At 36.2% G+C, this 26,641-nt stretch overlaps 1 protein-coding gene across 6 annotated transcripts in view; it reads right to left on the bottom strand.

Moving 5' to 3' along the window:
* Nucleotides 1-14,352: 14,352 nt before the first annotated feature.
* The window catches only part of LOC131439503 (ankyrin repeat domain-containing protein 11), a 105,394-nt gene continuing 93,105 nt past the window's right edge, over nucleotides 14,353-26,641 (bottom strand). For all 6 annotated transcript variants that reach the window (XM_058610599.1, XM_058610601.1, XM_058610602.1 and 3 more), the window contains 2 exons: nucleotides 21,492-22,377; nucleotides 14,353-15,891 (listed from right to left, as the gene is read on the bottom strand). In XM_058610599.1, coding sequence (XP_058466582.1) covers nucleotides 14,505-15,891; nucleotides 21,492-22,377 — 2,273 coding nt within the window. In that variant the 3' untranslated portion in view covers nucleotides 14,353-14,504. The remainder of the gene's footprint in view (nucleotides 15,892-21,491; nucleotides 22,378-26,641) is intronic.

Below are 26,641 nucleotides of genomic sequence, written 5' to 3'. Positions count from 1 at the left end.
GTCGCGACGGTTGCTCACAGTATTCTTTTTTTTTTATTTCAATGAATTTCATGTATGGAGTTTTAGACACAATGTCCCTTATTACCGTTCTCACTCCACTTTCACATTCACTTCACTTACATGTCACCTCACGCATAGTGAAGTGATCACTGTGATCACGCATAGCGAAGTGACCAACAAAATGTTGGTGGCGTGATGTTCATAATGACATCAAGTTCATTCAAGTAATTACTTTTGTCTCAGAAGCGACTTCCGTAATAAGGACCTACATTCACTTCACTTGATTTCCACCGTGAAGTGATACCCATAATAAGGGTCCAGTCACTTCACTTGGTTTTCACCGTGTAGTGACGCCGGTAATAAGGGCCAATATTAAATGTTCTTCCACGTAAATTTGCGTGAACTGCGACGCTCCATTTATGTGCATGTAATAACAAGGGAAAATTTTAAAGTGTGTAGCTTTGAATCATAATATTGCTAAGACACTACTCCTATTTTCCTTTCCGTTGTAGATCAAGTACTTCGATTTGAACAGTTGGTCTAATCTTGCTCACCAAGAAAAATGTAAATGCTGGAAAGGAGTTTTCAAAGCATTTGGATAACGTGACTGTGTAGAAGTGAACGGAGCAGATTTCACACGATGATTAAGGGCGTGAAATCGCTCCCATATATTTCGAAAACAGTTCAAAGAAAGCATTTATTTTTATTTAGGGGAAAGCCAAATTTTGTGCTAGGGCACATAACCGTTTTTATTATTTTTACGTTTCGTCTTTGACTCATCAGTGCAGAGCAGTTCAAATTGAACTGCTTAGTGCTAAACTCGGCAGTTCAATTTGAACCGCTAAGCAGACGTAAAGTTTCTGCTACTTACAGAACACTTTTTGTTTTGCAACGAAGTGCAATGTCTTTTCTGACGTGCCGAACGAAAACGTGTTTTCGACTATTTCTGGCCGATGCAGGTATGGTCATTTAGGGGTTAGCCAAATTTTGTGCTAGGGCACATAACCGTTTTTATTATTTTTACGTTTCGTCTTTGACTCATCAGTGCAGAGCAGTTCAAATTGAACTGCTTAGTGCTAAACTCGGCAGTTCAATTTGAACCGCTAAGCAGACGTAAAGTTTCTGCTACTTACAGAACACTTTTTGTTTTGCAACGAAGTGCAATGTCTTTTCTGACGTGCCGAACGAAAACGTGTTTTCGACTATTTCTGGCCGATGCAGGTATGGTCATTTAGGGGTTAGCCAAATTTTGTGCTAGGGCACATAACCGTTTTTATTATTTTTACGTTTCGTCTTTGACTCATCAGTGCAGAGCAGTTCAAATTGAACTGCCGAGTTTAGCACTAAGCAGTTCAATTTGAACTGCTCTGCACTGATGAGTCAAAGACGAAACGTAAAAATAATAAAAACGGTTATGTGCCCTAGCACAAAATTTGGCTAACCCCTAAATGACCATACCTGCATCGGCCAGAAATAGTCGAAAACACGTTTTCGTTCGGCACGTCAGAAAAGACATTGCACTTCGTTGCAAAACAAAAAGTGTTCTGTAAGTAGCAGAAACTTTACGTCTGCTTAGCGGTTCAAATTGAACTGCCGAGTTTAGCACTAAGCAGTTCAATTTGAACTGCTCTGCACTGATGAGTCAAAGACGAAACGTAAAAATAATAAAAACGGTTATGTGCCCTAGCACAAAATTTGGCTAACCCCTAAATGACCATACCTGCATCGGCCAGAAATAGTCGAAAACACGTTTTCGTTCGGCACGTCAGAAAAGACATTGCACTTCGTTGCAAAACAAAAAGTGTTCTGTAAGTAGCAGAAACTTTACGTCTGCTTAGCGGTTCAAATTGAACTGCCGAGTTTAGCACTAAGCAGTTCAATTTGAACTGCTCTGCACTGATGAGTCAAAGACGAAACGTAAAAATAATAAAAACGGTTATGTGCCCTAGCACAAAATTTGGCTAACCCCTAAATGACCATACCTGCATCGGCCAGAAATAGTCGAAAACACGTTTTCGTTCGGCACGTCAGAAAAGACATTGCACTTCGTTGCAAAACAAAAAGTGTTCTGTAAGTAGCAGAAACTTTACGTCTGCTTAGCGGTTCAAATTGAACTGCCGAGTTTAGCACTAAGCAGTTCAATTTGAACTGCTCTGCACTGATGAGTCAAAGACGAAACGTAAAAATAATAAAAACGGTTATGTGCCCTAGCACAAAATTTGGCTAACCCCTAAATGACCATACCTGCATCGGCCAGAAATAGTCGAAAACACGTTTTCGTTCGGCACGTCAGAAAAGACATTGCACTTCGTTGCAAAACAAAAAGTGTTCTGTAAGTAGCAGAAACTTTACGTCTGCTTAGCGGTTCAAATTGAACTGCCGAGTTTAGCACTAAGCAGTTCAATTTGAACTGCTCTGCACTGATGAGTCAAAGACGAAACGTAAAAATAATTTATTTTTAGTTATTTGAAAACCGAAACCGATTCTTCATGTAAATACAATATTTTATATGAAGGAACATATTTCTATCGCTAGATTTTCATTCAACAGCGAGGTTATGCTAAAAGAGTACATATTATCACTATCGTAAGACAAAAAAAACTCGAATTTCAAAAGTCTCCCGAAGAACATATCTTCACTATACTATGAATTACGCAGATAGTCTTAGACTACGACTCGTAGTGTTCATTCCGTGATGGATAGCAATCGTATATAATCAGATGAAGATGAGCACCTAGCGTTGTACCGAACTAGTAGGGTAACAGAGGTATTTTGGTCACTTCATATATTTTGGCCCACCTAACAAACTGTATGGATTTAATCGATGTTAAGTAACCCATGTTGCATCAATTTGAAGCTAATCATATTAAATTACCTATTGTGGAAGGATTTTTCAAAGATATTAGAACATTTGGTGGATATTTTTACAAAGTGGGCCAAAATAAAATCAATCTTAAAGTGGGCCAAAATACCTCTGTTACCCTACAACAGCACGTGAGTGTGCCTACGTTGGCCATCTCGTGGAAAGATATTGCAGGAATCGATCGAAACCGTCAGAACGATTTTAAGACGGAGATCTACGACGAGATCCTCTGACTCCGAAGCGACGGTACCTTTTAGTCTTCATTTTCTTGTTTAATTTTTGTATCCAGCTCTTTAGCTCTGTTTCCCGTTTATATGAGACCCGTTTTCCCGCAGTAGTCCTAGATGTCAAATATTTTTGTCTTTGCACAATATTACAGTTCGTTGTGCATGAGAATGTGAGAATCATTTCCGCATTAGTTGTCGTACAGTATCATTCTGGATGCTATAGGGTTCTATCTTTCTAAATGAGTCTTGATTCCTGAGTTTCTGCGGCTTTGGATATTCGAGCATATCAAACGTTTACCCAATTCGCACAGATGGCCGTATGCATTTTAAACTTAGTTCCAGCGCTTTGCCCATGAAAGAACGCTTAGATGACGCTTAGATGAAAAATTTTATGTCTGGGTACATCTCACGATACGTTGACGATACGTCGTCTGTTGATCGCACGTACTTTGTGCGATTTCTTGCATGATCGAATCCAACGTAATAAGTGAGCACTAATGAACAAAAAGTATACAATCCTTGATTATTCCACGCAAGATTTTACTTAGCAGTTTTACGATATTGGTACCAAATGCGAAGCGGTTCGTTTTTGTTTATTTGAGTTGCAAGCAGAGATGCCAGGTAAAAATTTCAAATATCTGCAGACAGGGTCTGTAAATCCTGTAAATCAGAAAAAAAATCTGCAGTCAGCAAGTATGTTTTGCTGGTAGCAATTTCTCTATAAAGTATGACACGCAAAACTGATTTGGCGAGCAAAAAAAAAAAAAAGGTCGCGGAAATTTCAATAGTCTGTAAATATAGACGAAAGTCTGCGAGAAATTCAAAAGTCTGCAAAAGTCTGCTAGAATTTCAAAAATCTGTAAAAGTCTGCACAACAAAAAATGTCTGCAGCACTATACCCCAAATCTGCAGATTTACAGACAAATCTGCAGACCTGGCATCTCTGGTTGCAAGGAAGTTTCCTGGGTAACGAGTTCGTAGCAACCAAAAAAGCGTTGCTGGAAATATTTTTTCCATCATTAACAAGGGGTCTTTCATCATTGTAGTACTGGAGTGGAATCATTTTTCGTTTAGTTTTGTGTTCGGAGTGTCTGGTCGTGTCGTCGGTTGAGTCGTATTCACTCAATTTCAAGTTGATATGGTTTACGTTTTTTTTTTTTTTTTTTTTTTTAAATAACTATTTATTGGAATATGAGTTAAAATTAAATTATTAAGATTTAAATTGGGTGTTCAGCCACAAGTGGTGACTTTTCAGCCCTATTATATATATGATTTGGTTATTACCATGAGGACATTATTTGCTTCCGCAATTCTGAGATTTTTGTGTAGGGAAAATTCTAAACCTACTTGTATTGTGTAATGGGGAAAAGGAACTTATATACTAACTTACTAACTAATACAGAGAGCGAATCGATTCAATTGAAGATTGCATCGATTTTTGTCGGAATTTGCTTATAATATTATGTGACATTACATCTAATGGTTCTATATTTGTGAGTCTGTGTAACTCATTTGTACTAAACCAGGGAGGACGCTTCAGAATCATTTTCAGAATTTTATTCTGAATCCTTTGAAGCGTTTTCTTCCTGGTGGAACAACAGCTTGACCAAATTGGTACCGCATAAAGCATGGCTGGTCTGAAAATTTGTTTATAAATTAACAATTTGTTTTTTAGACAGAGCTTAGAATTTCTGTTTATAAGAGGATATAAACATTTAATATATTTATTACACTTTGCCTGGATTCCTTCAATGTGATCCTTGAAAGTGAGATTTTTGTCATACGTTAAACCTAAGTATTTAGCTTGATCAGACCATGTCAATTCCAAGCCATTCAATTTGAGAATGTGACTATTGTTTGGTTTAAGAAAAGAAGCTCTTGGCTTGTGAGGAAAAAAAATTAATTGCGTTTTTGCTGCATTTGGTTTAATTTTCCATTTTGACAGATAATCACTGAAAATATTTAAACTTCTTTGTAGGCGACTGCAGATCACTCTTAGATTTCTACCTGTGGCTAACAGACTTGTGTCGTCACAGAATAGCGATTTATGACAACCAACGGGTAGATTTGGAAGATCAGAAGTGAAAATATTATACAAGATTGGAGCTACACTCGAACCTTGCGGAACACCGGCTCGTACGGGTAGCAATTCAGATTTACAATTCTGATAGCTAACCTGAAGAGTACGATCAGTTAAATAATTTTGAATCATTTTGATCAAATAAATAGGAAACTGGAAATCAGACATTTTTGCTATTAAACCTTTGTGCCAAACACTGTCGAATGCTTTTTCTATGTCTAGAAGAGCAACTCCAGTGGATAACCCAGAAGATTTATTTGATTTTATCATGTTCGTTACTCTGACAAGTTGATGAGTAGTTGAATGTTCATGACGAAATCCAAACTGCTCTGGTAAAAAAATTGAATTCTCATTTATATGAGTCATCATTCTCAACAAGATAATTTTTTCAAAAAGTTTACTGATAGAAGAAAGTAAGCTAATTGGGCGATAACTTGATGTTTCTGCTGGGTTTTTATCAGGTTTTAGGATAGGAATTACTTTAGCGTTTTTCCATCTTTTTGGGAAGTAAGCTAATGAAAAACACTTGTTGAAAATTTTAACCAGGAGTCTCAAGGCAACATCGGGAAGATTTTTAATAAGAATATTAAAAATTCCATCATTACCAGGAGCCTTCATGTTTTTGAGTTTCCTAATAATTGATTTAATTTCATCAAAATTCGTCTCAATAATGTCATCGTGTGATAACACTTGGGTTGAAATATGATCATATTTCAGTGAGACTTCATTTTCAATAGGACTCACAACGTTTAAATTAAAATTGTGGACACTCTCGAACTGCTGAGCAAGTTTTTGAGCTTTTTCACCATTTGTAAGAAGTATTTGATTTCCTTCCTTGAGAGCAGGAATTGGTTTCTGAGGTTTCTTAAGAACCTTAGAAAGTTTCCAGAAAGGTTTAGAATATGGTTTAATTTGTTCAACTTCTTTAGCGAAATTTTCATTTCGCAAAAGAGTAAATCTATGTTTAATTTCTTTTTGTAAATCCTTAACTATGTTTTTCATAGCAGGATCACGAGAACGTTGATATTGTCGTCGACGAACATTCTTCAACCGAATGAGCAGTTGAAGATTGTCATCGATGATAGGAGAATTTAATTTAGTTTGAGCTTTGGGAACTGAAAGATTTCTAGCTTCGATAATATAATGATTCAAATTATCAATTGCTGTGTCAATGTCCGCAGAATTTTCTAAAATAGTTTCATGATCCACATGATTTTCAATGTAAGATCTGTAATCCAACCAATTAGCTCTATGATAGTTGAAAATAGAACTAATTGGATTAATTATAGCTTCGTTGGAAAGTCTGAATGTTACTGGAAGATGATCTGAGTCAAAGTCAGCATGAGTAATCGGTTCACTACAAATGTGACTTTGATCTGTTAGAACCAGATCAATTGTAGACGGGTTTTTCACGGAAGAGAAACAAGTAGGATTACTGGGATGAAGAACTGTGAAGTAACCAGCTGAGAGTTGATTATGAAGTATTTTACCATTACTGTTATTTTGCCTACAATTCCACTGGACATGCTTAGCATTTAAGACCCCTATTACGAAAAATTTCGGTCGATATCTTGTAAGTTTTTGCAAATCGCCTTTAAAGAAATTTAATTGTTCGCCGGTGCATTGGAATGGCAAATATGCTCCAGCGATGAAATAAATTCCATGAATGGTTTCAACTTCGATTCCCAAGCTTTCAATAACTTTAGTATTGAAAGAAGGTAAAATTCGATGTTTAATTTGCCGTTGGACAAAAATGGCAACTCCACCACCCATTCCAGTAAACCTGTCAAATCGATGAACCACATAATGTGGATTACTTTTCAATTTGACATTTGGTTTAAGAAAAGTTTCTGTCACAATGGCAATATGAATTTTGTGAACTTTGAGAAAATTATAAAATTCATCTTCACTCGATTTCAAAGATCGAGCATTCCAATTTAAAATATTCAAATAATTATTTAACATCACTGTTAAATTTTAAATTCATTATAATATTATTTGCAAATTTCCATCCGATTTGAAATGCTTCAAAAAGTGATGAAGTCGAATTCATTTGGATGATCATTTGAAAAAGTTGATCTTGTAGGTAGATCATTTTATTTTCAGTTATATCGCCTAAATCGACTTCATTTAAAGAAGCGAATGGCATTGAAGGAATATTTGTAGGTAGACTGCCATTAGAAGAAGATGATTTGGCCGGTCTACCTATTAATAAATTGATTTCGTTAGAAGAAGAACTGCAAGGCGGTCCTGTGTTTTGATTATTTACATTAGAAGAAATAGGTGATAGATTTCTACCTAATATACCAGCATAACTGACATTAGAAGAAGATGATGACGAGGTCGATCTACCTGTCAATAAATTGTTTTCGTAAGAAGATGAATTGGCAGGCGTACCTGTTTTTTCAGGTATGTTCTGTAAATTTAAGGTCGTTGATTTGACTTGTTGTCGAAGCGAACGAGCGTTTAAAATTTTTTCCCTGACAGGACATTTCAAATAATTGGATTTATGATTTCCATTGCAATTTGAACATGAAAATTTATCAGTGGTTTCATTCGTTGGACAATCGTCTTTCGAATGCGATTTACCACAATTCAAACACCGTATATCCATATGACAATTTTTGGTTCCATGACCGAAGCCTTGGCAACGACGACATTGCGTTAAGTTTGCAATACGATTATGCCGTTTATAATGTTCCCAATGAATTTTAATGTGGGAAATGAAACGTACTTTTTCTAAAGTTTTCAAATTGTTTACATCACTTCGATTGAAGTGTATTAGGTAAAGTTCATGGGAAATTCCAGAGCGTGGTTTAGAAGTACCATTCGCTCTTTTTTTCATAAGTATTACTTGGGAAGGGGCAAAACCAAGCAATTCTTTTAGTTCATTTTTAATTTCATCAATACTTTGATCATTTGATAATCCTTTCAAGACAGCCTTGAAGGGTCTGTCTGATTTTATATCATATGAATAAAATTTATGAAGTTTCTCGGACAAATATCGAATAAGACGTTCGTAATCTTCCAATCCATCCACCAAGACTCGACATTCTCCTCTTCGTCCGATTTGAAATGAGACTTTTACTTCCGGGAGAAAAGTAGAAAGCTCAGTACGGAATGCTTTGAAGTCGGAAATCATCACCGTCACTGGTGGCATAGATTGATGTTTCTTCCCAGAACGACAAGCGTCCATTTTGGGAATTTTTGAAGAATTTTCTTCTATGTCGCTACAATCGGATTCAGGAAGAATCTCGTAAATATTGTTAGACGGCATAGGATCAATGGAAGGGAAATCCGTCCGTTGTCTTTTATTTTTACATTCAGATTCTATAAGATCGTGAATGTTATTAGAAAAATGTTGAATAACGGATTGTGATTTATTCCGTATTGAATTATTTTTAGCCTTAGGCTTGTTGCCTTTCCGGTTGGACGCAGGCATTTTTGAAATTAATGAAATTTTAAATTAAATTAACTAGGCTAAATTAGTCTTCGATTAGACTCCTAGCTAGCCTTAAAAAAGGCTGATTAATTTCTTAGTCACTCTAATATCACTCTTTGTATCACTTAGTCACTCTAATATCACTTAGTCACTTGGTTAGTGATTCAGGTAGCCTTGAAAAAGACTGAAGCCTTGAATCAATGAAACTCTAGGTAGCCAGAAAAAAATTCCAGGAGCCAAGAGCTATACGCGTGCGGTGCGAACGACTGTTCAACACCGACTGTGATATGGTTTACTTAATTTTAGCTTATTGAACGATACTCTCGCTATTGGGTGGTGTTGCTCTTTGTATTTTGACAACAATAGAAAGTCAAAAATATTCTGCATAGTTAGAAAAAAAAACATTTTTTATCCACCTAGTGGTGTAATGATGCCTTTCTCATATCAATCAACTGTGGTATTCTTCAAAATAACTTTCGGCGATTCTTAAAAGAATAACCGAAATCGGTTTGTTTGACCGTCTACTGATAAAAACTATCAATTGGAAAAGATTTGAGGTCGATTTAGAAAATTTTTTAAGGTTTTTCCCCATTTTCAGTGATGGTATAAAATTTTTAACGCACTTTATCCTACACTGAGCTAAATTTTCATTTTCACATTATATGATATTCTAATGATATTTCACTATTAGCATTTCCAATGATAGCTACAAAGTGTATTCAACATCATATCAAATATATAAGATAAATATAAATATAAAACTTTTCGTAACGTTATTTTTACAAGTTTTTCATATAACGAATGAAATTTCCAGTCTGAGTCAAATTTATGAAGCACCCTATAACCATTACTAGATATCCACACAACATACATTGAAACAGTTTATGAAGCGCATGTTATATTCACTTCGAATTAATATAGATAGGTTTATCTATACCATATGACTAGTTTCATATAATTTATATATAACTTTTGATGGAGGTCATCTTAGTTCTTTATAGCAGTTATATATAGATCAAATGATTGCTATTTGATTGAATAAGTGATACCTATACGATTCAAATTTAAAAAAATACTGGGATAATGGTGATTAGGGGAATCAAAAACAACAATAAAAATAATTGTCTTATCATAAACTTATTATATTTTTCGTATGTAAAGAGTTTCATGATAAAAATTTATTTAAATAATTCAACTACACTTGCTTCTTTGGAACTGGCTGATTTCATCGGATATTTACTGTTACCAGACGAATCAGATGCACTACGAATAGCTGATAATCGGAAACTACTCCTTTTATCGAGGATTTGAGCTATACTAGTCGTCAGTTTTGTAAGGGAGCACCTCCTGATATTTGCGGAGGAGAAGGAGGATCCCGAAACTATAAATAAAAAATTTAAGTCCTCTTACTAGACAGACATAATAATGAGACATACCGGATATTTATTTTATAGTCCGTTAGGGCATATCCTCGAACCAAATTGAATGAGCTGTCTTGTAAGCGATTTAAAATAACGGAACTTCCTAAAAACTGTCTGGAGTAGTTGATGAATATCGAGGACACAACTCTTTCTTCAGCTTCAAGCAGTACGATTCACAACTATTCTTTTGTAAAAACAAACTCCATTATATGTCTAAGTTAAAATATTATTTCTTGTTATTGTCTTCAGCTTAAGAAAACAGTGTCTCGTTCTCTTCCTTGTTGCAGATTTGATGAACGCTTCTAATGAAAATTATAAGTTTTCACATGACTTTTATTAAACATAATCAGCATGCGATTAATAGAAAAATGTAATGAACATTAAAATTATACTAGCTTAAGATTTTTCGACTTTTCGCATAACTTGTATATGGTATTTTTTTAAATATCATAAAGATTATGAAGGTATAAAATTTATTGAACATCATTTAGATTTTATGTAGAGTTCCATTAAAGGTCATAACTTGTCATATTTCTTTTGTGAAATACCATCTGCGTAAGATTCATAAGACACATCCAATGAATATAAATTATGTAACGAGTTAAGTTTCATCGGATTTCCATATACATTATATGGGATATTCTTATGACTTTCATTATGGTAACGTCTATTTAGATTTAACGTACACTATAAAGATTATAAGTTTCCATATAAACTATATTCGGCATATGATTCATATGACAAATCTAATGAATATACATAAGATTTTCATTTCATTGTATATTTCCGCATCCGGAAGTCAGATCCGCATGGAATTCAGGAATTACGTATGGGACCACAGAACCTTTCATTTGAACCTAAGTTTGTGAAAATCGGTCGCGCCATCTATGAGAAAAGTTAGAAAACATATTTTCTTTTTTTGCACATTTTACCCCATTTCGAATTACTCGATTATTCAACAAACGAGTATAATTCTCGGTTGATTTTCCAGAAGGCCGTAACAAGTGTTCGCCACACTATTGAGCAAATTTTATAAAATTTATAACATATAACATATATTTATAACATATAACATATATGTGGTCGTTCCAATAAAAGTGATGAGTTTCATCTTTCATCAATTTTAGTGAGTCGCACATAGAAATTATATGAAAAGCTACAGGGAAAAATATCATGTTTTTTCAAATAACTTCTACGTGTTTTTCAATTTCAGCGTAGCAGGACAATTTAGGCTGTGAACCATTCCGGTCAACCGGTAAATTTTATCTTTTGGTTGAAATCTGACACTTGAGTGGTTATTTTGTGTCGAGTAGTTAAATGTCAGTCAAAGCGTTCCAAAAATGTTACGAAGCATGGAAAATGCACTGGAATCATTGTATAATTGTCCAAAGGGGGACTACTTCGAAGGGTATTGTACAGTTGTGAAATAATTTTAAAACACGGTTTTTATGGAATCAGTCTCATTACATTGTCAAACCCCGTACGTATATGTAACTTTTTTGTGCATTAACAAACTTAGATTCAAATGAAAGGTCTTTTAGCCCCATACAAAGTTCCTGAATTTAGCTAAATCCGACGTTCGGATCCGGAATTACAGGGTGATTCTGGATCGAAGGAATAATCTTATAAGCAACGTAACCGACAAGTCACACTATCCACACTCTACTTTCTAAAGAGGGGATCAATGATCAAATGAAAATGTATTACTTTTAATATATTTGTTTCCACGAATATTTCCGAATAAGTAACGGAAGCGTTGAAGTGCGCATTTGTGTATTGCAGTTTCATTCAACGATATAAATCAGGGGTTCCCAAAATATTTTGGGTCATGGACCCCTATACTAAGATTAACTTAGGCCTCAGACCCCCATCAACAAACTGCTTTAAAAAATTCAGTTTCTTGCTTTTTTAATATTGATGTAAAATACTTTTTAATTTCTGCGGATGGTCAAATAAACACAACTCTTTAGCGTAAATATTTCAAATAGCAACTTATATCAAACAATAGGGGGTCGATTTCTAGACCTCGTCGACCCCCATAGTCAGTTTTCGTTTACGTCGACCCCTGCAAAAAGGATATTGACTCCAAGGGGTCTATATCGACCACTTTGGGAACCCCTGATATAAATGATAAGGCACACTACCTTAGCTCTAAGATGTCGAAGGCATATGTATTGCAGTTATTCCAGATGTTGTTTTGATTCAGTCATTTGCCTATCTGTGCGCACAATACACGATGTTCCGCGATATCCGTTACTCTCGCCAGTTGTGAAATTCGCGTTATAATAAGATTATAAAGTGCGAAAGGGGTTTCAACTGACAAGAATCATATAGTTTATGGACCTACTGTTAGGAGCGAAGTATATACTGAGTTCGTGATTTAAAGAACGTACGATCGAATGTTAATGACGAAGAGCTGAACGGTAGGCCAAGTATGCAAACTGATGAAATTCACCCTCATTCTTGTTTACGGCCGTATGCGATACGTTCGAAAGAATAGCAAATTCGTATTCCCGTTTACGTTCGAATCCATCACACTTTTAAACATCGTACATGCATAAAAACAACGCCCATCCAACTTTAAACTATCAGTTCTGGTACAGATTTGAGTTGTAAATAAAAATCTTTGATATCATTTGTTATTTGACTTGTTTTTTTCACTGATTTTGTATCATCATGTTTGCTTACGTCCGTATCGACCATACGACGAACACATGCTTTCGAACGAATGCGAACAAGCCATTCTTGTTTTCACTCGAACGTGTACGTACGCGACTCCTGTGCAAAAGAAGGATCGGCTGCGCAGGTAGTTTTTTTAGGAAGATTCCAAGCATCAAGGAAGTGACGAATGCTACATAAGAAATAAATATCGTACTCAGGACCAATTTCATTCATGTCGGTAAATGAAATTTTCAAATTAAACTTCGTGCAAAGTAAAAAAAAAGCATTTGAAATAGCAGTCCGATCAGTAGTATCTGCGAAAAATATGTTGCATTTTTCTTGCAATTTTATCATGTTTTCGATAGCCTACATATTTATTTCATTGGTGAAATCATGCATTTAATATAAAATAAAGCATGTTTACCCATGGCATATTTTCCTTAAAGTACTTAATAGATGCAAAATTGATGCGTAAAAACTTTGAACCTCGCATATATTCAAAGGCTCCCCAGAAAAAAAAACAGCATTTTACTATACTGCTATGCTTTCTAGATGATTTATGCAAAACACAAATTTGAGATTTGATTACAAATCACCTTTAGATTCGAAAATAATTTTGTTAGAGATCGGTTAAACTTTTTTCAATGTGTTCGAACGGTTGATTCGCAACATTAAACTGACGAATCGAAACCACGGCATTTCGTCTATTCGTCCGTAAACGGGAATTGGACATTTCGTTCGTACGAATGATGTTCGAATACACGTTTCGTTTGAAGCTAAAATGGCATACATTCTAGCGTTTCGCATATGGTTAATCACATGAATTGGACTGATTACATCAAGGCTAAGCATTTATTTCAAGAAGTTTACTGATATTTGAATATTTTGTGGCAAACGAGTCTCGTTCGAATTCATTCGAGTGAAAACAAGAATGGCTTATTCGTATTCGTTCGAAAGTACCCGTTCGTCGTATTGCGGATACGGACGTAAACAAGAATGAGGGTGATTGTTTCTATGAATTTGGACGCACTACTTGGTATGGGTTTGTACTTTTAAAGGGTTTTCGGTGATAATTGAATTAGACACACTGGATCCAAGAGAAAATTCAGGGCTTTCGTTGGGGTTTTCAAACCCACCTAGCACCCAGTGACTTCCTTTTCTGACATCCCAAAAAAAGACTCGATGGATAACGCTTTCAAAGTGACAAGGATCTTAAAAATGTCGTTGAAAGCTGGCTCAACTTGCATGCGGTGAGCTTCTGTGTGAAAAGGTAAAGAAGATTTTTAGGAAAATAAATGTGTTAATAAAATCCTTTTCCAACAGAACGGCCTATATTTTACGTAGTGAGGTTAACGCCCTTATTCTGAATAACGACGTATTGGTTTTTCGATCGAATATGGTTCGGTCGAATCCTAGCTACCTTTGATTTTGCTAGCGTTATTGGGAACACGAATGAAATACGATCGAAAAAACGATACGTCGTTATTCAGAATAAGGGCGTAAGTTAAGATCATGTAGCAAAGAATGAACTTCAATTGATTACTACTCAGGCTAAAACAATAATGTATACGCACGATTTTTTCCCCGGCGAACGACCACAATTAGGTTTAATAAATAAATGAAAGGCATGGATTTTCGGATCTAGGATCAACATCAAATTATTGAAAGTACTTAATATAATTTCGTCTTCTATCATCCGTATTACACAATACACAGTATTCTCTACTGTTCCTAAGAATATAATCATATCATCTACATATCTTACTTATCGACCGCTTCTAATCTCTTCTGAACTACTACCCTACAAAACCTAGGCAGGCAGCAAATCGAAGTCGTCGCTCACGTTTACCATCGGTACATGAATATCATCGATAACTGGCTTGGCCTTGAACTCACACAGCAAGTTTTCCTTCATCTTCCATTCCCAGTCCATCTTTTGGACAGCGTGCAAACTTTCCGCTTCGTTGTGGTGTCGCAAAAGCATTGCCTCCTTGATTTTCTCCCACTTGTCGTCGACATCCTGTAGCCAACTAAGAAATAACCTACCATTGTACCGTGATCGCGCATTGCGATCTTTTTCTTCCTGCTCCGGCGTAATGATGTTGTAAACTTCTTCATCTTTCAAGATTGTACAAACGGAGAACGGGAGAGATTGATTTGCAAGAGCACGTGCGGCTCGTCCATGAACTCTTAGAATTTCTTGTTCGACAGCTAGAACTAATTTCTCTTTTTCGACGATGTGTTGCATTTTCAGTTTGTGACGTTCCTTTTCCTGGATCGCAAAGATGTCTTTCATCTGTGGTTGTAAGTTGGCCGGAGTTTGAGTGTTCGGCTCGGAGGGAGACTTTCCTGCCAACGCATACGCACAGCGATTGAGCAGATAATCTTTGAAGCCCTGTGGTGGTTTCGGTTGAACCGGAAACAGGCATCGTTGTCGTCTTTCGATCTGTCTGCGAATGTTCAAAAACATCTGATAGCAATTGGTGATCGGTTGATCGTGGGGATGAACATCCGGTGTTTCGTCTTTGATTTCTTTCTTTTCTTCGTTTGACGTCGATGCCGATCCGGTAGACGTCGATGGGGCAGATGAATTCGAAGCTGCCGCTGACGATGTGTCTTTACTTGTTTTAATCTTTCTTTTGCGGGGATGCACCGCTGTTTCAGGGGTAGATATTGAACTTGTGTTGCTCGGTGGATTGTTTTGGTTTGAATTAGTCCCAGTACTGTTGGTGCTACTGCTCGTTGTAGTAGTCGATGTAACAGAAGATGTGGATGAAACTGGTGGACTTTTGGGATTGATACTGCCGCTCCCACCGATTTCCGGCTCGGTGTCTTTCGGGTTTCCGGCAGCGGGACTACAGTTGTTACCCTCTTTGCTGGAACTGCCACCACCGGTGCTACTGTTTCCCCCTCCCCCGTCTCCACTGTTGGATGCCGGAGAAGGTGCAGCGCTGCTTTGTTGCATCTGAGGCGACGAGTTGTTGGACCGGTCAACCGAACGATCGCTCTGATTGTCCTTGCTACGACCTCGGTCACCTCCTTCGGAAGATCCTCCTCCACCACGGTGACTTCGGAGGACACGAGCCTGAGCGCGATCTTCGCTAGATTTCGATGTGTTCTTTTCGTCCGAGCTTTTCGAATCCGATGGGCTTGCCGACCGAGACGAGGTACTTTCCTTGTCCGCACTGGAATCATTACTGAAAAAGATTTGAGAGGGAAAGGTTAGTTACAATTCAATGCTGCGGGAAGATGCGTAAATTTCAGGAACATGATGTGATGAAAACGAAAAAAAATATTAGTTACATTTTCTAAAATTTGATATGAAACGAGAATGTTAAATATGTCCAAACTTAAGAAGTTTCAAATGGAAACCAGCTGATTTAATTATGCACCGGGTTTTAGCGCTGTATAGTGCTGTGTTATATTTGTGGTACAAAGACTTTTCGTAAAAATTCGAAGGAGATCTTATATATCTTATATACGCAGACATATAACTATTAACTAGATTTTCTAATTTCATTTTAAAAATTGTGAATTGATTTTAATTTTTTTTACTGAGAACAAGGCCGCTTAGCGGATTTTCTTACATATCTAGGAAAGCCAGAACGATTCTTTTAACGGACAAACCGCAATCTTTTATTGCCTTTCTTATATAGAAAGGCTATACAATCACTGCTAAAACCGACTTTTCAAACGAGGTCCGGAGGGCCGAATGTCATTACCATTCGATTCAGCTCGACGAACTGAGCAAATGTCTGTGTGTGTGTGTCAAATGTTGTCAGTCACTTTTCTTTTTTTGCACAAACTTAGATTAAAATGAATGGTATTATGGTCCCATACAAAGTTCCTGAATTTTATTTAGATCCGACTTCCGGTTCCGGAATTACAGGGTGATATTCAACAAAAATGTGAAAATAATGTCATTCATTTTTCTCGGAAATGGCTGAACCGATTTTGAAAAACTTAGATTCAAATGAAAGATCCTTAGATACCATAAGAATATCCCAATTTTCATTCGGTTTGAATGCTGCTTCCGGAGGTTGCGCGCTTAGTGTAAAAATGTCAATTTCAAGCATTTTTTTTTTTCATAAACTACCTCTTTATATTGGCTAGTTAATTTCTTTAGCTTGCAGACCATGATAGTCTGTAACCAAACAAACCATTGATAGTCTCATGATTGCTCTACTGAATTTTATCCAAGTCCGAAAACCGGTACATTCAATTTTTCATAGAGAATCGTAAATAAATTTGTAGTTCACATTAGTGTATGGTTGAATGAACCGAATGTTACTATGCCGATATCCAGCTTTTGGTTCCGGAAGTACCGACAATAGTAATCAAATGTTATAAAATGGAGCTCACTTAACTTTCTCTCATATGATTGAACAGATTTTCACTAAGCAAAATTCAAAGGTGCAACAGAAATCTTCAAAACTCTTTTCTCAACTTTTTTAAATTGTGGTATTTCGAAGAATTTCGGCTGTAATATACTGGAGAAAATGAAAATGAGAAAGGCATCATTACACCACTAGGTGGATTAAAACAGGTTTTTCCTTATAGAATTCTAAATGCTAGGCATCACTCGTGAAGTTATCAGCAAAATAACTTGAAGGTACGAGTTTTTCATGATGAACTCTCCGCTGGTTTTTAGTATCCCATATCCAATGGCCCATCTAATTTATCTTCTATAAGAAATCGAATGTAAATCCTGAAATTGATTTGGGAAATATCGACACAGCCATACATAATTTAAATCATTACAATATTGAAGTTAGGTGTCTATCAGATCCAGAAGCCTAAACTAAATTCAATTCTCCTTCATCTACATCAATACCAACGTTCTTGTGATCCTACTATGGAATAGTTAAGGGACCTTTAAAAGAAAATTAGACATAGATTCACTGAACAAATCAATCCATATTCAAAATCTAAACAGTGTTGGTGATTGCCGAAAATTTGACAGAAGCTGCTATATTGCTATCTATATTGTATAAAACATTTTCAATCCGGTAGAAGATGCTACAAGAACTCGAGTCCAGTGCGGTAAAATTTCATTTTCAATCGAAAAATATAAGATGAAAATGAAATTTAAGGCCGCTGACCGTCAGCATATCCCTTCTAATTCATTTGACTTTTGCTGCCATTTTCAAGTGAAGCTCCCGGAATTCATCGTCAGTTGAATAATTGTACCTAGTCATTTGAAGTTTTTCTTGCTCAGTTTCGAGTGCCAAGTTGTGTAGCTCCTTCATTGCCTTCGCTCTTGGTAGTAAGCAAGTTCGAACGAATAGAATTATAAATGGAGTAAAGTATTAAAAATGAAAACTGAAGGAGGAAACAATTAATTTATGTGTATTCTGTGATTGATATTTCAGCTATCTGGTTTGTCTTTCATCTATTATCGTGAATCAATTCGAATGTTTACATGAACCTCATTTGAAGGCCGCTCTCACACTATTGAAAGAGATATGTTGTTACTTCAAGAGATCAACTGACGGTGGTTAAACTGAGCCTTGATTGAAGAGAAACGGGTGATGAACTGAATGCTGCTCGTTCGGGCCGTCAGCAAACATTGTGTGTGTCAGAGACTGAAGTGTACTGCATTAGAGAGATCGTCAATGTGTTCCACATTCAGTTTCAATTGAATTGAATGAAGTTTTACTGCACTGCTCGAGTCTCTCAATGCATGACCCGTGAGAGAATTTTGCTACATTTCTTCGCTCCACATCATACTCTGAGTATTTCACGCCCTTAAAAAAATTACAGTCTGATAATGACCGTTGCTGTGTAGAATTTCCCAAGAGAGAATCGCAAGTTGACAATTATCGCAGAAAATCGAATCGATGATTCAATTTGATGATTTTCATACTAGGTTGCAATATTTCAAAGCCCTTGTGTGGAGCATTCACATGCATTTTCATAGACACAACTTATACAAAGGTTATATGCACATAGTTAGAATAAGCGGCAATAGTAAAATGATTATATCGCAATTATCAACTGCCTGTATAGAATCGGATCGCGAAACTAGAAAAGCGACCGTTTGTTGCTTCAGAGAGGATCCCCACAGCAGCGTGCCAACCTTTGATTCTCAGAAATGTCATCGAGAGAAATTCGCTCTCGGACTGGTGTCGATTCTATGTGAAATGAGTCATGCCGGGTTTTTGCTGTTGCGATGATATTCGTTTCTCTTTGATGGCACTGATTCAATCGTGTGAAGAGTTGCCAGTGAGCGTTCTTTGATACGATAAAAGCTTATTTTTCTAGATGAGCTTTCAGTTTACTGTTCTTAATAACAACTTGGAAAGTTCTGATACTTTCTGATTGATTTAAAAAAAATCGTTGGACGACGTTGTGGGGTTATCTGAAAAGCAAGGTTTACACCAACCAGCCTCAAACTATTAACGAGCTCAAGACAAACATTCGTGCTGAAATAGATGCTATAACACTTGAGATGCTCGAAAAGGTATTGGCAAACGCAGAAAAAAAGAGTCATTTTGTAATTGCTAATGAAGGTGGCTGTTGTTTTAAAAAAACTAGTCCAAAAAATATTGTAAGGATCCAAACTGAATACAAATACATCACTTATAGAAATCTCTTAATTTTTTTCTCAAAGTTATTCAATGTTTCCATACCGACATAAAAGATGGAGAACCCTGTAGTTATTAATCTTTATAGCAGACTACTACATTGTAAATTTTATGTTAAAATATCGAGTTGTTCCTGAGATATGGTTGCTGATATGGAGATACATGTTATTTTCGCAGAGGTAAACGGTGTGATTTGTAAAGCATCAGAAATTGATTCTAAAACAAACATTATTATTCAAATTATTATGTTTTTTCCACTAATGGGCGGTCCTAACGGCTATAAAAATAGCCGCATACAGAATTTTAATGTCGATTATTTCGTTTTGGATTTGCATAATTTATTGAAAGAAACTATCAATATGCTGTAGGGATTCGATGCTAGCATTCAGAAGGGTCAAATTGAGTAATTCTCTACGACATTAAACTCTGGAACATTTTTCGCAAAAACAAAGAAGGTTTCACTTGATCTCGATTACTGTGAATTTCAAACAGCGAAAAGTGCACAAATCTAACCAAACTGTTCTAGATTTGCACTAAACTGAGGATATTTACCTTCGATTTGCGAACAACAAGTCCTATTAGTTCTTTAGAAAACTTTCAGAGCCATTCGAACGGTTGATTTTGTGTAATGCTCTCCACCGTTGCTTTTTCACCAATGCAAATGACTGGCAGCTGTGACGTAATCGCTCTTGCCGAAAGCGAAACTAGTTTTGCAAACGACATAAAATACATCTGCTCGCAGTGGTGATAGAATCCAAACTGATCCAATATTTGTTAAGAGGTTTCTTTTTACGTGATTTCGTTAGTAGCTTTTTCACTAATGGGCGGTCCTAACGGCTATAAAAATAGCAGCATATAGAATTTTAATTTCGATTATTTCATTTCGGATTTGCATTTCATTGGAAGAAACTATCCGGATGCTGTACGGGATTCATTCCTGCCTTTCAGAAGGACCAAATTGTGGAACTCACTACGATATTAAACACTGTTCGGAACATTTTCTCGAACGATTTGTTGTACAGCAGCAGATACCTTGTTCTCTTCTTCAGAACGCGATCTATATAATGAAAATAAAATATCGTTTTTGCAATTTTATTCCAGAACTGTCGTTCAACAAAATAAACTCAAACGTTTTGCCTAATACAAAGCATCATTCAAACAACATTTTGTATTTTTTTCGTGAAGAAATATTGAGAAATGAGTCGGTGAAGAGATGTTTTTGAGAACGCTTCTTGAAAATCATGATTTGCGGTGTCCACTGTATCTCAGCGCAGACTAATCAGAAGTGAACAAATGAACGCAGCATCGATAGAGTAGATGTTTTCTAGACCCCAACGTTTCTGTTTGATTTTTTTATTTTTTAAATTTTTGGTAATTCTTTAAAGTCTAAACTACGATTTTTCAGGAAAAAACCCGCTATTTTGTAGCTGTAAAACCTCCTCAAACAAACGAACAACGAAAAGGAAAACGTTGCTAGTCTGGTATTGTACATGTAGAAAGTATGTGCAAAATTTGAAAAATATGTGCAGTAGTTTTTCGAATGACGATGGACACAGACTTACACAAACTGCTTTCGAGAAAAACACGTTTAAAGTTTTTTGGCTATAAAATCGAAGAAAACAGTTTATTAGTCTTGAATCTAGCATTTTCAAAACAAAAACATTTTATTTCTTTGTATGCTATAAACATATCAAGAAATTTTGGTCAAGTTTTTAAGTTAATCGAAACAGAAATCTATGACCAATACTCGTATTTCTTCGCAGATAAGCAAAGATAAAGGCCCATAACTTGCTAAGTTTATCTCCGACATGCTTGAAAATTTCACAAAATATTCTTGAAATGTTTTACTATAAGAAAATACAACAATTTTTTTTCCAGAAGGGTTGGACCCTACCCACCCCTTAAGGTAAAATTCAACGGAATATTCAGTCACAGTGGCACGAGTCCAATTTTCTGGTTTTATACGTTATCAATTTTGACAATTTTACAGTCATCTAGAGAACCAAGTACTTCATTTATTATGTTTAAAAGACACTGCTTTCATATCCTTAAAAATCGTAGTGGTAATGCTTTCCATATTCAGAGTACAAATTCATTGAAATGCAAGATAGAATTTTTACTTCTCGACGAAATAAATCACAATTTAAGCTATTTCCTCCATTAAAAATAAACACAATAAATGACGCTATTATTTATAATGATACGCTTACCTGTTCGAAGACGCCACCACGTAGGGCAGTGCAGCATGATTTCTAGCCGAAGCATTTTTGCCGTTTCGGGAACTACCGCCAGCATCGGTATCGCCGCTAGAGTTTTGCTGTGGTATGACAATCTTCAGTGGAGGTACCTTCGGTCCTCCTCCGCTAGGAAAACTTGTGTCGGTATTTTTAGTGCCCCCGTCGTCTGTTTCGCCTTCGCTGTCATTCGTATTGTTGCTACTTGAAGCTTTGTTTGTCGAGCTGGGAGTACCGGTGCCGGTAGCCGGTTTTGGACTCGCACAAGGACTTTTACGATCCAGAGCACTTTTCCCGGTTAGGCTGAGATTTTTCGACGGTGGCCCAGAGGATTTACCGGACTTTTCCTGCCTGGGCGTTGAACCACGATTACTACCTGGGATGCTTTTCGTGGATTCTTTATTAGTGGTATCCGAATCTTTCCGTTTCTTCCTTTTGTTATCTTCATCATTCGATGCACTGGTACTGTCTTCCAGTGGGTCACTTACTTCCGAAAATGGTCGCTTCGATTGACTGGTGGTTCCACCTGTCCCTGAGCCCGTTGTTGATCCAGATGCACCGACGTTCTGACTCGTTTCCCCGTCACCCCCTCCGGTGTTGTTTTTCTCAGTGGATGTTTTTTCATTTTTATCACTGTTGCTCTCCTTTTCATCGCTGGAACTGGACCCGGAATCTTTCGGTGTCGATTTGAATTCATAGATGTCGTCCTCATCTTTGTTCACCGTGGAAGGTGCCGTGGACCCACCTAAATTACTGCTGCTGGCAGTATCATCAGCATCGCTGTCCTGATTAGAACTCTTCTTGGTGTTTGCTCCTTCCGAAGGTTTTTTCAGCTGCTGTTGGATTCGGTTGGCCGCATTGTCTGTAAGATAAAAAAAAACACGGAATGTTTGAGAAAGTGCTTTTTAAACAATTGGAACAAAATCTGTTCCAATAAACATTTCAAATTAGCTTGAAGTATAATGTTCCGGGAATTGAGCCTTGCATATAAAACGCCATATGGTAAACCTGGAAGAAAACGTAACCGGCGAGGATGTGGCTTGGAACAACACAAACTATGTTTATTAGTTGTTACTTCGCCAGACATAGGTCAGCCAACCAGACTGAGTAAACAAAACTTGTCTGCCGTACTGTAACAACAATACACAATGCGTTTTTTTGTTATTTATAAAACTCGAAATTATCTCTTTTTTATTTTTGCATGCCGCTCAAAGGTTTTCAAGCACATTTCGGTTTACTTTCCTTCGATGTTTTGAGCTAGGCGTTGTTGAATTCGACTGTAGCTGTCGACCGAATGAGTCAGATAAACACCGTAATGAATGGGCCTGAGTGAATGCAAGGAATGGTATCATAATATAATGGAAATGATTTTTATAATGACGGTTATAAGTTATCATATACAGCAAACACTGCTGTATATGAAGGATTTCGTTTCAAGTTTAATGCGATGAATTTTATGTCGTTTCCGCTTGATGCCAAATCTAACCCAGTTTCCACCCTACCTGCTGTTAAACCGTTTGTTGGAAGCTAGTTTCGAACCTAGTTTCATCATTGTTGAACTGAAAATCGAGTCAGTTTCGAACCTGGTTTTTATATCAGGTTTGCTTAAATCCCCGCTGCTAAGTGCAGAACCAGCACAGTTTCGTGAAAAATATTTGTTTGATGAAACTACTCTGGGTCAGTTTCAGTTTTCTCAAGCGAAAACGACATTCGAGTGGTGCTGTGGTAGGCTCGATTTTGCGACACTATGAGGCTATCACTGATAGCCAGTGAAACTAAAGTCCAGACGAAAATTTAACTGGAAATACACCTTAAGAGTTGTAGCACCAATCGGCGATTTTTCAAGCAGGGCGACATTACCGACAATGCTAATGATAAGAAATGATAGAAATAGAGAAGGTTTCTCAATGCATTTATTTGTTAGGAATTTCGGGTTAGCTTAGATTTGAAACCATTTTAATTTGATTGAGATGAGTACGCATGTATGATAGTATACGTGTAACAGTGAGTGAATCTGATATAAATCTTCGATTTTTAACATTAGTTAGTTGAACAATTCTAGAAATGAACTAAAGTCATCAGATTTCATATAGGAGAGACCGAGGATACATCGGACAGCTTTTGGAAATTGAAAAAAAACACTCATTACAACTAGGTTTTCACTCAATAAGTTATTCACTCCGTTGTGTAGCTTCAACCTTCAGCTACAGTTCCCAATTTGTTATTTGGAGAAATATGCTTTAGTGTTCGTACATAGTCAGTCGCGATGAAGTGATCAAAATCCAATATTTCAAAAATTACGGGGCACATTTCACAGAAAATGGTGAACAAAAACAGTAGGGTCCCTAATCTCGAGATACCATAATGAGCGCTAAGAAAATGACACCATGTTTGAAGAGATTGTCTGTTGTTTTCAACCATTTGTGAGGCATAATCTATAAAAAAGAATATAGAAAAAATAGGTCGAGACATGAGAGCCTGCTGTTGAATACTAACTGATTGTTTCGCTACACATTATAATCATTTTGCTTTAATTTATAGTAAATCTAGATTTAAGAAGTGACATAAATAGAATATAAAAGTAGATATCAACATGGAAGTGCGATTACAAAATCAATCCATGGATCGAAATAATGGCTTGTTTATAAGATATTTAAGTTGTCCGGTTTTGTCCCGTAGCTCATTCAGCCCCGATCTCACCTACTTCGATTTGAATGAAACTTTGCGTATGTTTTCAATGTAGTATTGTTACGTGCACTTTCTTTAAATCATTGTAAATCAAAAAAATATAATTTTATCATGATGATATCTAAAACTAAGTAATAGGAAATCAAATGAGCACTATAAAAAATATGCACAGAATAAAATTAAGAATTTCTTTAAGAATTAAAAAGTTTACCGAAAAAAAAATAAAAGTGACAATATAATGCACCTTCAAATTTTAAACCTGAAATTAAAACCAATATTTGAACCCAACATGTCTTTACGTTTCGTCTTAGACTCATCAGCGCAGAACAGTTTTTGCATTAAGCAGTTCAATTTGAACTGCTCTGCACTGAAGAGTCTAAGACGAAACGTGAAGAAGTGTTGAAATCGGTAATGTACTCATTTCGTTCTTCAAAGCTATTACACTAATCAACATATACAAAAATGCATTTTGTCTCTCTATGTTCCGTACTACCAAAATATTCATTGCTATTCAAAAAAGTTATAATAAATTAAAAGGGCAAAAAAAAAAAATTTAAATCGAAAATTTAAAAAATCCGGCCTTTTTTATCGGTGGAACTCGAGTGCAAGATGAATTCAAGTCTTATATACGATTATCGTTTAAGAACTGTTTTCAAGATCGTGTAGTCGAATTCAATTACAAAACGTTTGCGAGGGAATGAAATTTTCGGTTTACTCTACACCAGTTTGTAAAAATGTCCCGTTGTAACTGCAAGAATCTGGCGTCTTCGACGGTTTTGATAAGGCGAAAGAGTTTAAATTCATCAGCATACGATAACTTCTGCATTTTAGCTAAATGTTTAAATCATTTAGATAAAATAAAATTATGAACGGTCCCAGATGGCTACCTTGAGGAACTTCGGAGCTGACTGTAAATGGAGACGTAATGCAATCTTCTATTTTCACTGACATGTCGCGATCAGTTAAAACCGTTGGTTGATCTTGTCGGAAGCTAAAAAATCAGTATATATAGCATCTATTTGCAGTCGCGTTTGCAGGGATTTAATGATAAATGAAGTGTAAGATACCTGATTTGTAGTAGTAGATCGTTTCGGCATGAAGCCGTGTTTGAGTAATTATATGTGATGAAGTCCAAGACAGTTAGTTCGAATAATTTGGATACTGCGCATAACGCCTAAAGACTGGTTAGAAAATGTCCTGTTTTCAAAGAGCTATTAAACAGTTTCGATAGGGGCTTCAAAAGACCATTTGAACATCTTTTTAGTAATATAGATGGAACCCCATCAGAAACAACACTGAAAGCTGCAGTCACCTACAAATAAGGTTAAATATTTTCAGTGATTATCTGTCAAAATGGAAAATTAAACCAAATGCAGCAAAAACGCAATTAATTATCTTTCCTTATAAGCCAAAAGCTTCTTTTCTCAAACCGAACAATAATCACATTCTCAAATTGAATGGTTAGGAATTGACATAGTCTGATCAAGCTAAATACTTAGGTTTAACGTATGACAAAAAGTTCACTTTTAAGGATCACATTGAAGGAATCCAGGCAAAGTGTAATCAATATATTAAATGTTTATATCCACTTATAAACAGAAATTCTAAGTTCTGTCTAAAAACAAATTATTAATTTATAAACAAATTTTCAGACCAGCCATGCCAAGTTGTTGTTCCAGCAGGAAGAAAACGCTTCAAAGGATTCGGAATAAAATTCTGAAAATGATTTTGAAGCGTCCTCCCTGGTTTAGTACAAATGAGTTACACAGACTCACAAATATAGAACCATTAGATGTAATGTCGCATAATATTATAAGAAAATTCCGACAAAAATCGATGCAATTTTCAATTGAATCGATTCGCTCTCTGTATTAGTTAGTAAGTTAGTATATAAGTTCCTTTTCCCCATTACACTATACAAGTAAGTTTACAATTTTCCCTACACAAAAATCACAGACGGAAGCAAATGATGTCTTCATGGTAATAACCAAATCACAGTGGCGTCTCGTCCTTATGTGCATCTCGTGCACTGCAGAACCGGTCAAATTGAAGGAACTAACTGCATCCCCATCCGCATTCTATCATTTGTAGATTCTATATTTTTTCGATGAAATCAGGTCGGATGGTACCAAATGGAAAATAATGAGCGATTTTATCCACAGCATACTATGTAAAAATTCACCCTAAGCTGCTTGCGTCGGGTGGTTTGTGCTTATGGCAGTTGAAAACAAAATGCTGTCTCCAGAGATGTCAGGTTCACAGATTAATCTGAGCTTCACATATTCTGAATATGCTGCACAAATTTTCACAGATTTCTGAAGTCAATGAGCCTCTAAAAGTCTTCAAATTGCTAGGCATAACAAAGTATCCTACAGAGCGTTTTCTTGCTCAAACTGATTTTTGGTTCGCACAAAGATAAATAAAAATGACCTGGCATC

The sequence above is a fragment of the Malaya genurostris genome, chromosome 3 (genome assembly GCF_030247185.1).
Source record: "Malaya genurostris strain Urasoe2022 chromosome 3, Malgen_1.1, whole genome shotgun sequence".
Taxonomy (NCBI): domain Eukaryota; kingdom Metazoa; phylum Arthropoda; class Insecta; order Diptera; family Culicidae; genus Malaya; species Malaya genurostris.
This window is presented reverse-complemented; position numbering and strand designations above follow the sequence as displayed.